The 15,660-nt window shown below is 36.4% G+C and overlaps 1 protein-coding gene across 3 annotated transcripts; it reads right to left on the reverse strand.

The window, feature by feature from the left end:
- Positions 1 to 21: 21 nt before the first annotated feature.
- On the reverse strand, positions 22 to 15,405 carry LOC128030826 (protein PALS2). 3 transcript variants are annotated; one of them, XM_052618850.1, is made up of 14 exons: positions 15,254 to 15,405; positions 12,388 to 12,455; positions 11,713 to 11,814; positions 9,827 to 9,945; positions 8,249 to 8,401; positions 7,918 to 8,067; positions 6,836 to 7,063; positions 4,796 to 4,927; positions 4,592 to 4,688; positions 4,378 to 4,449; positions 3,957 to 4,118; positions 3,664 to 3,866; positions 2,676 to 2,804; positions 22 to 2,543 (listed from the first exon to the last, which is right to left on the reverse strand). In XM_052618850.1, the coding sequence occupies exons 2-14, from the start codon at positions 12,428 to 12,430 to the stop codon at positions 2,367 to 2,369; spliced, it is 1,767 nt and encodes a 588-aa protein (XP_052474810.1). In that variant the 5' UTR covers positions 12,431 to 12,455; positions 15,254 to 15,405; the 3' UTR covers positions 22 to 2,366. The 3 variants fall into 3 exon arrangements, with proteins under 3 accessions (XP_052474810.1, XP_052474811.1, XP_052474812.1); XM_052618851.1 differs by lacking the exon at positions 11,713 to 11,814; XM_052618852.1 differs by lacking the exons at positions 11,713 to 11,814; positions 12,388 to 12,455; positions 15,254 to 15,405 and adding an exon at positions 10,048 to 10,865.
- Positions 15,406 to 15,660: the final 255 nt, after the last annotated feature.

Genomic DNA, 15,660 nt, shown 5'->3' on the forward strand with positions numbered 1-15,660 from the left:
CACCAGAAAATAAAAATAATCCAAAATTAAGATTAATTTATTAGACACATTTAATTTCAGAAAATACAACTCTCTGTATCGCAAAATATAGAATTTAAGTGAATATGCAAGCTGGATAAAAATCTGAGTTACAAAGCCTTGAAAAAGACATTGGAGCAAGTCACCAGAGACGGAGGCACATCACAACATACAGCTAGATGACAGGTTATGAATCTGTGAGGCCAGGCAGCTTGTGATCATGACATTATGATTCTGTGCCTGTGTAAAAGGCATTTAGCTAAAAACAGTGCTGATTCTGAATATTAGCACACAAGCAACACAACGACATAAGCTCATAATTCTGCAATGATCAAATTTAAATAATGATAATGGATGCACTTTATTTTATAGTACATACACTTAGTGTACTTGCATTAAGTACTGAGTAATATAAGGTAACTTTGACTTTGGATAAGATTAGGTTTAGGGGCAGTTCACACAGAACAAGCTCTTGCCTTTAAAAACTATAGGTGCCACACAAATACATCCAAATGCAGAAGTGCAGCGCTGATGAACGGAGGTTGATCTACCAAGGTTGAGCATTTTAAACTGGACCAAAACAAGACACTGAAAGGCAGTTAAGAGACAGATGCAACTCATTTAAAAGAATATAAAGAAATTTACTCGGTCCAAGTATAGGTCTCTGCAGGACAGTAATGGGTTACCAGTCTGGTGCGCAAGGCCAAAACAAGGGGTGTTTGGGGGGGGGGGGGGGGGAGATAGTAATTCACATCTGTTAAAGGTATAGTTTACCCAAAAGTTAACATTCATTTTCAGTCATTTACTCACCCTCAAGTTGTTCCAAACCTGAATTAATTTCTTTCTTCTGCTGAACTCAAAAGATGATATTTTGAAAAATGCAAGTCACCAAATTAGTCAATGGGGACCAACAACTGTTTGTTTACCCACATTCTTCACAATTTATTTTTATATTTAACAAAAGAAAGAAACTCGGTAACACTTTAGAATAAGGTTCCCTTAGTTAATGTTAGTTAACTACTTCCGTTAACATGAACTGAGCAAGAACAATCCTTCTACAGCATTTATAAGTCTTAGTTCATGTTAATTTCAACATTTACTAATGCATTATTTAAATCAAAAGTTGTGCTTGTTAACATTAGTTAATGCACTGTGAATTACCATGAACTAACAATGAATAACTGTATTTTCATTAACTAACATTAACGAAGATGAATAAATACAGTAATAAATGTATTATTCATTGTTTGTTCATGTTAATTAATACATTAACTAACATTAACTAATGGAACCTTATTCTAAAGTGTTACCAGAAACTCATACAGGTTCGGAACAACATGAGGGTGAGTAAATGACCATTTTTTTGGTGAACTACCCCTTTAAGCCTTTGCATCAAAACTGAAGTATGCTCTGGGCTTTTAGGTTAGGTTCAGGATTAGTATCAATTATTATAGTACATACAAAACAGGACTATAAAATAAAGTGCTACTGTGATATATGTGAAAGTCAAATTTGGTTTACTTCTAGCATTCCTTCAATTTAAATAAAATGAAATCAAATAGGATAACAGAATGACACTTAAGAAGATCTTATTGAGTCAGAAGCTGGATCAACTAAAGCTGCTTAAATCATTTGACATACTGTAGAGACTGATCTGGATGACGAGATGTGAGATGAATCCTGCACTGTAAACCTACGTTTGTTAACACTAAAATTACAGTAAGAGAACAGTCCCCTGCTTTAAATACTAGAATGCAGTTTAAAATTATTTGGAAAATAATTATTTTTAATGACAAGCCATTAAAAAATAAATCCTTTTTTTCCCCTCCTACTATTATGGAAGCCCGTTTCCGCCATTGAATAAAAAGATAAATCAAGGTTATTGTGACTTCTCACATCTCACAATTCAGACTTTTTCTCAATACTGACAATATTGCAATACTGACTTTATAACATTCAGTTGTGAGTAATGAAGTCATATCTAAAGATATGAAGTCGCAATTCAGAGTTTTCTTCTGCAAATTCATATCTCACATTTATGAGAAAAAAAAAAGAAGTCAGAATTTTGAGAGTAAAAAGTCACAATTACCTTGTTTTATTTATTTTTTTATTTAGTGGCGGAAATGGGCTTCCATTAAGTATTTATGTTTTAGTAAGTAGAAAATAAAAATGTTAAATAAATAAGTACACTTCCCTTATGTCTGTCGTGACTGGATGGCTAGTGTACATTTGCATAGTGACTGGTGGGTCCTTTCAGTGTGAACTTGTGTTCTGTGCCGCTGACCTATCATTGTGCCACCGATGATGATGATGAGGATGATGATGGGGCGTCTGGACCGCTGTATGTCTCAGTAAACCCAGCTGACAGGGACCCACTGTGGTTGTGTGGTCAGCTGCTCCACAGCTGCCTGCAGTTTCTCAAAGGCCTTGTCCAGATTGTCATTAACTATAGTCAGATCAAAGTAGTGATTGTATGCCCGCTTGATCCTGGCACTTTCGTCCACTGTTTTCTTTAGGTCCGTTTCCTTAAAAGACAAAAAGAAAGGTCATCACACTTAATAGTAGCTTCTAAAGCAGCATATCTCAGAGCCTAATGTTAACTCTCTAATGTTTGAAAAATTGAGAAACTTAATTTGATAGACAGAAATGAGGCTGACCGTCAGGAGCTTGGTTGTGATCCCAGCATCCACCACAGCTTTGTGCATGGCCCGTAGTGTCTCCAGCTCCGGGGCAGCGATGAAAACCACGAATGGCATGAACTCTGATGTCTTCAGTACCTTTAGAGCCTGCAGAGCACATTTATCAAATCAAGTTGTTTTGTTAGCGATGGGAGAAACTAAAGCTTTCTGAAGCTCTGAATCAACTAAACCAAAGGTTTCACTGTTCCGAAGCGCTCAATACATTATAACACTGATCCAAGATCATTTAAAAAACATTAGGTGATCATTAAGTTAATCTAGTTGCAAACCCTCTGAATTTTGAAATGTTTCACTGTAAAAATCATGTCTGGAATGCATTGATGACTACGGCATAGGGGTTTATTTGCGCATCTTCTCAGTTAACAACGGCTCTTTGTAGTAACAGCTGCTCTATGTGAAATCACGCACCTGAGGGAATTTACCGCTGATTAGAGAACCGGCTTTCACTGACGAGATGCGCATTAATTAATCGCACAATATTTTTTCCTCACCACTCGCTGGTGGTGTATACCACACTTCCCCATTAATTTAGTCTTCTTAAACCCCGCCCCTTTCTTACAATCAACTGCAAGCTCACATTCAGCTCTGGTTTTATCCGATCAACAAAACAATGGATGGAAACAAGTGCCTGTCCAAGATTTTTTCCTTTTCCAGTAATAGGTTTCAGTTGGATTTACATCACAATATGGAAGAAAAGATCTGGCGCTACTTCCATTATAATCTCAGGGATTCTTTAAGTTAATATGTTAGCTCAAAAGGGTTTCACTGACAAGTTTGGGAATCCCTGGAGTCATGATTATGTTAGTAACAGGTAGTTTAACAGATCCTCAACAACAATTAATACGTGAAGAACATGTTCTATTACAGATTTCAATATATAGTACTATTTCAAAACCTAACCTGCTTAAACTGCTTTTTTTTTTCTGTCATTCACAAAACCACGCACCTGTGGGTTGACGTCCAGTATGCAAGTACGTCCCGTGTGAATGACTTCATGGATGGAGTCGATTTTGGTTCCATACAGATTGCCGTCGTATTCTCCATGCTCAAGGTAGCGACTTGCCTTAATGTCTGTCTCCATCTGCTCCCGGGACGCAAAGCAGTACGACTGGCCGTCCTTTTCGTCATCGCGTGGACGCCGAGAAGTGACTGAGAAACCGACGAAATTCAGACTTTTTATTTGTAAAATGACAAATGCATTCATTAAAAATGTAATAATTATTAACTTTATAGACTCACAAGGTACAGTAGTTCCATATCGCAGCGGGTTCAACACAATCAGGCGGTTCTTGAGGCTTCGGCGGCCCACTCCTTGTGCACCAATCAGCACAAGAGTTTTTCTCTGGAATGGAGGCATCTTTGCTACTTCCTCATAGATCTGTAATTCATGGCGATCAAATTCTATTAGAAAGAGAGAAGTTTTGAAAGTTAATAAAAAAATAAATACTTGCACTACCATTTAAAAGTTTGGGGTCAGGATGTTTTTTTTTTTGTTTTTTTTAATGATAGATTTAAAAAAAATCTTTTTTTTTTTTTGAAAGAAGTCAATTATGTATGATGACCGAGAGAGTTCAACACATGCAAAAAAAAAAAAAAAAAGAATGACACCAAACTTTTGAAAGATTAAACATTAATAGCAAAGAACCCCTGTGAATCTAACCTGCATTTTTCGCTGTCAAGTACATCATTTTCTTTTTCTTCTTTTTTCCAGTTAATGTCCCGCAGAGGATTCCTAAAACAAACCCAGGGGTGGAACTTTATTGTTTACAGCATAAATGCAATAAGATGGAAATCTGATAGAACCTTAAAATAATTTAATCCGTAACTAGACTTTAAATAAATAAAAAAAAGAAACATTCCTTAAACCTCTGTACCTGATCCATCCAGGTCTCTCCTTACAAACGCCTTCCTCTTTTCCTCCAGAAACTGACTGGGGATCAAGCCAGTGCGGCCTCCGTTAACATTACATGCCTAAACAGCCACAACAGAAACTACATAGCTTCAACATATCAAACATTTCAGCAGTTAAAGACATCAGACCAAAACAAAGCTCTGACAAAAACTCTTCTGCTTCTCACTTGCCACCAGTTGGGGTCCTCCTTGTTCACTATGTGCAGAATGTCTCCTTTAGAGAAAGACAAACCCGCCTCTTTACAAGGGATCAGATTATCTGTGTCAGCAGTGTAGGTGAAATGTGGTTTCAGATACACCTAAAGGCAAAAGAAAGTACTGTTACTCACGTTTTTCAACATCCGATTCATTTTAAGCCGCTAATTATAGCCTAAAAATGTCATTATGTCACATGATGACAAATGATGATAAAGCATACATAAACCATCTAACAAAACCACTAAGACTAAAATGCTTACATTAAATTGATTAACATCTGCATTCAGTATTGCTAAGGGGCTATGTCCTATTTCACATTGACAATGTCTTGTCTATAGAAAACTGCAGCTTGGGAAATAAATGCATAGTAACAGACAGCCTATGTTAGTGTGTGTTGTGAATGGGCTTCATAGAGAAGGACAGCAGTGTGTTTTCATATGAAATATTTATGGATCCTGGTGGATCTTTATCAGGTGATGATTTCCCAACAGTAAACACACAGTGGTCAATCACTGCACATAACCAAGGCACAGAGTAAAGTTCAGGTCTAAAAAAGACAGAAATGTAGGTTTGGCACAAGGAATGGATCTCTGTAAACCCTCGCCCCCAGTGTTTGCTCTTTTGCAAGGTTATTAAAGAGTATTTATTCAAAGGAAAGTAGGTAGAGGACATACTTTCTTAGAAGCATGCTCTCGGGGAGTGGGAAATGGGAACAGGGTCGATGTGCAGCAGCACTGTTTGAGGACCTAAAAGTGCAACTATGTTGTATTGGTGTGGACCTGCGAAACCTGCTTAACTTGTGCAGTTTCCTTGTACCGTACATGTTCTACATTATAGTCCTATATGTCCTGGTTATGACTCGTTGTGGTACAAAACACTCAAATTAGAAAACATTGATTGAAACATTGAAAAAAAATATTTATTTCCTGGATTTCCAGAGTAGAAAGTAAGGGTGTGCATGCATTCAACTATTAATAGGAATACCATGCTCAGTTCAGCCCGATGGCATTCTGAGTCACCCAGAGGCCAGGTCTCTCCTTTTTCCTCCTCAAGGACTGTATGAACCCATACGCCATCAGGAGGTTAAACAGCACTAATAGCAGGACTATGAGACAAGAGTGTGTTCTACTCTCAGCGTCTGATTATTAGGAAAGATACTTTTGAAAAATATTTTATATAGTCATGTTCCATTATTTAGTGTCATGCAAGTAGCATTTAAGAGGAAATCAGATGCCCATTTTTCACAAGTTGGTAATGATACTTAGGGTCTTCATAAAATATCTGCAACTTACTTTGGGTAAAATTCCTCAGTTGTCTGTAAAACAAACAGCTCTGTTCACAGTGAACCATTTGGGTGCATGTCTCTTTAAATGTTAATGAGCTACTGCTCACCCCACCCCTCTCTTCATTTGTCTTTGACACAAGGTGTATATATCCGTATATGGCTCGGAGGTGGTCTTCTTTAAATAGCTGGCTATCTACATAGAAATCGGCTGCAAATTAAAACAGCTCGCTAAACTGGCTGCATGTAAACTTTTCAGCTTTTCTGAGCTGGCAGAAATGCCTACACGTAAATAAATGCAAAAAAGTGAAGATTTCATCTGATGTCCCCTTTAAAAGTTTCCTCTCTTTTACTGGACACATTTGATTGTGGAATAAATTAATCACGTCTGACTAAATAGATGACACTAGAGTATTTCCTCAGTGACACCGCTTACTGAAACCTGGTATCATACATCAAAAAGGACTGTAACAAATAAAAAGAGATTGAGTACATCTGACACTAAATCTGAAATTAAAAAACAAAATTTGGGGAGGTTAGATTGATTGATTTAATTGTTCACCTACAAAATAATTAAATGGATGTACATTTAATTTGTATTTATTTATTAAAAATAATCTAATAAAAATGACATCTAAATTCTGGCATTATCTTGGCGTGAATATTTTTGGTCTGTGAAATGTAATTTAATCTCAGTGGGTTTGCTGTGAATGGGTGGTGTGCTGACCTGTGCGGGTGGAGTCGTGTCCCTGTAGCTGGGCAGGATTTTGAGTGTGATGCTTCCGTTGCAGTCCTTTAGCATGTCCTGTAAAGCCAAGGGGTCTTTGCCCACCTCTCGGCCGTTCACCTCTTGGATGACATCACCTGCGTGCAGCATCCCCTGTCTGTCAATCATGCTGCCGTGCATGACACGCGCGATGACAAGGTCACCGTCCTCCACCCGGAACGTTACACCCTAAAAGAGACGACACCATGACCCTCAGAAGAAATCCCAGCACAAAGAGTCAGACATACTTTTTATTAACGGATGATATTTTACAACTTTTTCTTCTTTATAGGGCATATCAATATAATATTCAAATAATTAAATGTTATTTTCAGTGGCCTTTAATATATATGATAAAATCTCTTTACATAAAAAACTTAATATAACAAATAATACAATATCTCATTAAATAATTAACATTTAAATACAATTAAAATTATATTTGAAATTAATTTAATTAAACAATTAAATTTAATTAATGAATACTCTATTATATATTATTATTTGAATTATTTAAGGGATACTGTATTATATTATCTATTATATATTATGTATAAGCCACTGATATGTACATTATTTATTTATTGGATTATATAATTTAATTAAAAGTCACATAAAATAACATTATTTTTTAACTCATTTAATGCATTATATTATTAATTATATTAAAAGCCAGGGAAAATAACATTTATTTCTTTTCGTGACACTTTATATAAAATCATATATTAAAATAGCTCAATGTTATATTCAGTGCCTTTAAATATAATATAATGAAATATGCAATAAATGTCTTTTTTAACCAGCACCCTGGTGAATTTCTGACCTTGGCACACACACTGCAACTATAGATCTGCTCGAGTCTGGTTGGCCTTGTATATGGGGGTCTAATTTAACAATTAAGCCTAGATCTTGTTAATGCAGACTGACCCAATGACACTGCATGGATTTGAAACACAAGCTGCGAGTAGAGAGACTCTACCGAGCTAAAGATCTGTCCGACTGTGGGATCTAATCCTGTCAAACTGAGAACATCTGTCACTTACCAGAGGCTCTCCGTCCTTCTTCTGGATGCTGATCATGCGAACCGTGTCAGCCGGCATGAGGGACGAGCTGCTCATGCTGGTGGAGTTGGTGCTGGTGGGAGGAGCTTCATATGACTTCGAGGCCACCTTGTCGTGAGCTTCTAACAGGGACTGAAAATACCAAGATAATTAAATTCATGTTTAGAGAATAAACAACAAATTACCATATTAATCTTCCCTTTAAAAAAATAATTTGTCCAATTTCTCAAGTGTTTAGAGGCGATTCTGCTACTACGGAGACAGCAACCAGATTAATAAAGATTACACACACACACACACACAGGTTTAGTACCTGGAAGTGGGGTTCCTTCAGGATCTTACAGAGTTCTGCTGCACTTTCATCATGAGTGGTCAGACTGCTCATATCAGACAGGATCTCACTCACTAGCTCCACGTTATTACTCTGCACCGCCTCCAGCTTAACATCCTCCAGTCGCTCATGAGCCTGAGTGAGAGTGGGCGGAGACTAAATAACTGGAGTATCTTGCCAAGAAACGGATTAATGGATTACGTCTAGATTGATTACGTCTCGCGTTAAAAAATACACTGCCAGGTACACTTCAGATGGAAGAGAGTTCCAAATGTTAAGAAGAATCAGTTAATTGATTTAAACATTAAGAATAATAATTTAATCAAGTATCTCAGGGCTTGATATTTATTAAAACAAACAGACGTTTAACACATTATTATTATTATTAAACTTTCTCATTCTTGCTTTCTAAGATTTGTTATTTTTCCAAATATTATATTCTAATACATTTGATTGTTTTACCCTTTTGCCAATCAGACATTCAATCTTTAAATATAAAAATACATCATAATAAAACTGATAAAAACTGAAAAAAAAAAATTCCTGTGTATTTTTTGAGATCCACATATTCACTGTGTTATTTCCATTACACTGAAATTCTTTGCCTCAAATGTTTTTTTCCAATTTAGTATTCTTGTTCAGCAATCAGTCAGTGAAGTGTGTGTTTGAAACTTATAAATAAATAAAAATGTGAGAAGACGACTTGAGTATGGTTTCCAAACAAGCTGTAATGTATGTAAAAGTTTGCACTCAATGGTGTATTAGGTTACATACAATTCTATTCCGCTCTAAAATTTGCCTTAGGAAAAAATGTAAAAAATTTTTTACCTTTCCAGAATTAAAATTTATAATAATAAAAAAATAATAAATAAATAAAAGTAAAAAACAAATAATATAAATATAGAAAAAAAAAAAAAAAAAAAAAAAAAAAACATACATACATACATACATACATACATACATACATACATACATACATACATATATATACATATATATATATATACATATATACATATATACATACATATATACATACATATATACATACATATATATATATATATATATATAAAATGGACTGAAAAGCGTGTCAGCACAGGAATATTCAGGGGACACAGACTTCACAAACTGGATATTAATGAAGATCAAACTCTGTTAGTCATGCTTATAGTAAACTAACTCTTACTATAAAATCAACAGACAGAACAGTCACACGTACTACATGCGTCTCACACTAGCGCGTTAGCTCCTAATCAAACAAAGTGAAACTCAACCGGTATACCTCACAATCTGAACAATTTCACACAGTTATATTAAGAATAAGAAGAGGCCCTCTGTACATCACATTCTCATGACCTGTGACAAGACAAACAACCCTTGCACACATGTAAACGGGTTTATACTGATATCAGCTGGCAGATCGAGTTCTCTTATTAACTAATCATTTAAATGACTGTTTAAAATCTAACAAGTTTGAGTTTTGTGGCAGTTGATCATTTGATGTCTCCTAATAGATATCAAACTAAGTTAGTTAAGAAATGAAGTATTAGTTTATACCTTAGCGAGGGACTGAACTATGGGACTCTCCATAATGCCACGGAGGAAGATGAGGTCGATGTCTTTGGCTCCTGCTGAAGGCGGCAGCTCCTTGAGGTTGTCCAGCACCTGCTGCATGGCTGAGGGTCACACACACAATATTAACAGAAATAAAATAACCTAGACTGGAATTAAGCGGATTAAGATAAAGGAATTTATCAAATAAAGCATTCTGACTAAACCCAAACACCATCAGAAATTCACATGAACTGCATATCATCGGTCAACATGAATATATCTTTCAGAAATAGTTTCCACAGCTTCCTTCAGCTTGGCTGGTGTGGCAGGAAGTTGATTTGGGATCCTGTTTACAGTCAACACTACACCACCTCCTGCTTTCCAGTAACAGAGAATGACAAAAATACATGTGTATATTGCTGCATCAGAAAGCACTCAGACAATTATAAACAACTTGAGAGCTTCGAAAAGGGCATGTTCATCACGAAGTGGCGTAATTTGCATTGTGCAAACATTAACCATTTCCATGGTGAACAAACCCACACAGAGACCTCTCCCACAATAAGGCAACAAACTGCACGACACGGCAGAGAAATGGTGTCAGCGGATGCACGGAGCTGAGGGTCATACATGCAGGTCATTGAGCCTTTGAGACGAGTCATTTCATCAGAGCTTGAACCTCTCCATCTCCACACACTGAGCTGCATGGGTCCCTCTCTATAGAGGCAAGATGCATTAGACACCGGTAAAGTGTCCTTCAGCGGACTGAAGAGGTCTTCATTTCTGACCCATACTTGGAAGCAGCTGTTTTCAAAAAGGTCTAAAATCTGCAGACGTTAAGTGATCTTTATCAAATTCAAATAAAAGTCAACTGCAGTTACTATGTAGCAATTGCAACAATTGCAAAAGTTTTTTGCATTGCTATCCAGCTGCTAGATTGTTCTGGGTGGTTACTTACTGACCCAAGTGAAAATCCCAAATTTAGAACTTTTTATTCCTTAGCTTTTTATAATGAGGCTGAGTGGATTTATTTATTTATTTATACTTTGGCCTTTATTAGACCTTATATGATTGAGGCAAAGTAAAGCACTTTCATTTTAATTTACATTAAAAAAAAAAAAACTCTATTGATGTGCTGTATAAATCGGGGGGGTGGGGGGGGGTTATTTACCGTATTTTCCTGCCTATAAGTCGCACTTTTTTTCATAGTTTGGCTGGTCCTGCGACTTATAGTCAGGTGCGACTTATTTATCAAAATTAATTTGACATGAACCAAGAGAAATGAACCAACAGAAAACATTACCGTCTCCAGCCGCGAGAGGGCGCTCTATACTGTTCAGTGCTCCTGTAGTCTACACTGAAAACACAGAGCGCCCTCTCGCGACTGGAGACGGTAATGTTTTCTCTTGGTTCTTGGTTCTAAATAAATGCGACTTATAGTCCAGTGTGACTTATATGTGTTTTTTTTCCCACATCATGACGTATTTTTGGACTGGTGCGACTTGAGATCATGATTGTTTAACATGATCACTTAATGACTGTGGAAACATTGTCCATTTTTTAAGTTACAACAAAAACTTAAATAGTACATTTCCTTTAAATATAATACACTATTTCAATATATTTCAATACAATAAATAAATATTGTTTTCATTTCACTCTGCTCAGTATGACTCTGGTTTCTCCTTCAATGCAATTTGACCTTCTTTTTTGAAGCCGAAAGAAATAATTGTGAAGCCATGCCACTGTCCCATCTCAGTGGAAATCACAAATCTCACACACCCAAGTGATCTATGAGAATCTCATAAACCTGTGAGAGCAGAGCCAAACTCTGCAGGACACCAGCCCTAGAGGACCGAGTTTGGAGACCCCTGCTCGAAGGTGCTTACCTGTGCCAGACTTGGTATTGGCAACAGTCATTATTCCTATATCGCAGAGCAAGCTCACGGCTAAGACAAAATTAGTCTTCAAAAGCAATGAGAACCATGCACCTGAGGACAGGAAGAAGCAGGTCCACATCAGAATCTTTATTCACTCCGTTTCCATTTTCATTGAAAACACGATGAAAAAGTCACACGGTTATGATAAAAACAGAGTCATTTTTAACCATGCACTGTCAGCTAAGTGCATGAGATTCATCCATTTAAGTAGTCTTTGAAATCGTGTGTCACTGATAACTTTCAGAAGACCCTTACACTATGAATGAGGTGAATTCAAGAGAAAAGGACTTTACCCACAAACAAACCATCTTTACACACAACAGTGCATCTACATGATCAGAGACACACCATCAGAGATTTCTGTAAATTGCTGATTATAGCTTCAACATAAACACCTCAATCCTATGATATGTGCGTTTACACAGAGAAGCACGCACAAGAGGTTTTGTGCAGAAACAAGCAAAACTCTCAGCTGCACTTTAGCAATGGTAGCATCTTTGGATAATATAATAGCACCCGTTATCATTTAAGGAAATGTTTATTTCCATACACGTCAATCCAGCACAGAAAGGATAATATTCTGACAACAGAATATAACTCTGCACGCTATATTTAATGACTCACCTGTAAAAGTAATTTCAGTGCAGTTCACAGAACCTCTTCTCATCTGGAGCTCATGGAGACAGAAAAACCTGTGAGAGGACACATTTACAACATTATTAAAAACTGCAAAACCCCCCTTTCTGTGGGCCTACATGAAACATTGCACCAAAACTATATTAACTGAGATTGGCATCTGATTGAAATGAAAACGAATACTTTAATTTAGTTACCAATGGATTATTGTGGGGAAAATTAGCAGACAACTTAATGCAAGCAATAACAACAATATCTTTATTTAAAAAACAAAAGAGACGCTCACATAGAAATGACTGTGCAAAGTTCCTCTGAAAGTAATAAAACACTTCTGCATGATCACAGAGAATGGTGTGTCCATTTCACTTTTAACATGCGTTTAGGAAGAACACGTATTTTAGGGAAGTAAAATCAAACTGAGATACGCTACCGTTCAAAATTAAGGGGTCAGTGTATTAATAGAGCAAATTCAAATAATTCGGCAGGGGTGGATTTAATCGACAGTCAAAGTGACTCAAGAATGTTATTGTTACAAAAGATTTCCATTTCAAATAAATGCTGTAGGCTTTTCAACGGTTTTCAACATTGATGAATATTACTTGAGCACCAAATCATCGTATTTACATTTTTCTGATGGATCATGTGACACTGAAGACTGAAAAAAAATAGCTTTGCCATCACAGAAATAATTCACACAATAGTGATAATTGTTGTTTTTACTGTTATTTTAATCAAATGAAAGCAGTAAAATTATACATGCATTGTATTGACTTGAAATATTATATATATATATATATATATATATATATATATATATATATATATATATATATATATATATATATATATATATATATATATATATATATACACACACACACACACACACAAGTCTAATACAATGCATATCCATTTCAAGGCTCATGTCTGCTTAAGGAAGAAGAAAAACACTATGACTGTGGCAGCAGGTGAATACAACAGATTTAGAAGAAGCGTGGAATTTGATCTGATTCATAACGAGATCAAGACAGCAGCCTTCATCTCTCACTTCACAGGGGGTAATTATGTATGAAGCCACAAGAACAAAAAAAGACACCACAAAGTTGCATATTATGTTTCAATCACTCCATCTAACACCACTATTGATTGGGAAAAAGGCTAAAGTTTTTAGGAGTCTAATGTTGAAGCCCATCACTGTTGCACGACTCACAGTATACTGGTCAGTTAAAGCGAGCAGAGTAATGCTGCGGACTCGGTCTTGTGTGATTTGCTATGAGCCACTGTACATGATGTGCGGCCGCACAGTATGCTGCAGAGGAGTATGTTCACACTAATAGCTTGAGGCCAAAAGCCTGGGGAAAACATAACTAGGCCAAGGTGTTTCAAAGTGGAGCAGCATGTGAGAGAAGCTTACATTCAACACAAGATAAATATATAACATGAGATGTTTCTTCAAACTGTTACGTTTTAAACTAACTGCAAACAACACCACCATGCGTTAAACTTTTTTTCCTTAAAAATAAAATTACTGTAATATTCATAAATAAATATTACTGGGTGATTCACAATGAGTTACAAACACTGCATTACAGAGCTTATTTTATCATCTTATTGTTGTCTAAAATAATTTGCCACTAAATATTACATATAAAAATAAGGTGTATTTTTCAGAGCACTGTGCATTTAAAAGTTACAATTTATTACTGTATAACTTTAATAACAGTTTCACCGAAAGAAGAATTTTCTGATTACCAAAGCTGCTTTTGATGAAAATACAGTAATAACAGTAATACTGTGAAATATCATTGGTTTAAAACTAATTTTCTGTATTTAAATAAATTTTAAACTAATTTTCTTTTCTTTTTTTTTATGCTAAATTTTCAGCAGACATCTTTCCAGTTTTAAGTATCACATGATGCCTCAGAAATAATTCTAATATGCTGATTTGGTGCTTAAACATTTCTTCTTATCATCATTATTACAGCTTGTGCTGCTTAATATGTAGTGGAAACCAGGATACTTTAATACTTTATAACTTATTTTTATATTCTTTGGGAAAGTCTCCCGTCACTTGTTGTGATCAACTTAACACATCCTTGCTGAATACAATTATAAATGATCCCTAAAATAAAATAGCAACTAATGTCTCAGACCTCACCATTTTTTTATATAATCATCAATACTGCCTTTTGGTTTCTGATCTGCCTGACATGTGATGTTCAAAAACATAGCAAGATGGTTTCCTAGAAGGTGTCAAATAGATGTAATCATCATGAGTCAGACAACAAACAAATCCGAGCGGTGCATGATACAGTGATTTTCCCTTTTGATCTGCTACTACATAAACTATGGTAACTCAATAGGTTGAGAAACATCTTTGGCTGCTCGTACATGTTTGAGATTGAGATATATACGTAAATGGCCCCATTAAAATAGTCAGACGCACATGTAGATGATGTGCACTTGTATCCAGGTTTTCACGCTGGCAACACAAGCGCACGTGCGGCCCTTTCAACTTCACGGAAACGCCCGGCGCGCGAGATGCACGCACCACATTGCACGCGATGTGCTAATAGAGCTTTTACAAACCTATTCGTTACAAACCTATATGTGTTCGTTTTCGCAGTTCTTTCATTCATAGCTTGAACTGGCTGCAACAGTTATTTTTAATAGTAGTCGCGTTGCGCTAGCGATCAGCTGTTTATTATTAGACGGCTAACTGGATTTAGCTGGTTAGCGCTCCAATCAAAAGTGTCTCCAGTGTGACACAGTGTGTCCAGCCACGTGTAGAGCCCTGTTCACACAAACACCCGCATCTATAATGCCCGAAACAGTCACAGTCCTCGAGACTTACCTTACTGAAGCCCCTGGGTGGACCTGTGTCCCGGTGAGAAATTTAAAGCCCCATGAATATCCCAAGTAGACAGAACAAGACACTTATCCTCTCTACTGCTCTGTGTCAGTCAAAGCGTTCGGGTCCGCCCCTTTGGTTGACGCCCTTGTGGAATAACCAATCAGATACACGGTATGCGAAAGGACACGCCCACTGACCGTAGACTGTTCTGCGTGTGCGACTCGTTTGTGAAAAATGTGAGACGATTATTTTCTCCTCCACATTACTTCCGCATGGTGTTTATGACCACGCAACAGTGTTTTATATGAATGTTATGACATTAAGTAATTTAAATTTAATTTAAGATTTAGAATTCCCTTTATAAAGAATATATTAGGGAGCTAGGAGTTTGGACAATAACCGTTTAA

Source organism: Carassius gibelio, chromosome A16, assembly GCF_023724105.1.
Source record: "Carassius gibelio isolate Cgi1373 ecotype wild population from Czech Republic chromosome A16, carGib1.2-hapl.c, whole genome shotgun sequence".
Classification (NCBI taxonomy): domain Eukaryota; kingdom Metazoa; phylum Chordata; class Actinopteri; order Cypriniformes; family Cyprinidae; genus Carassius; species Carassius gibelio.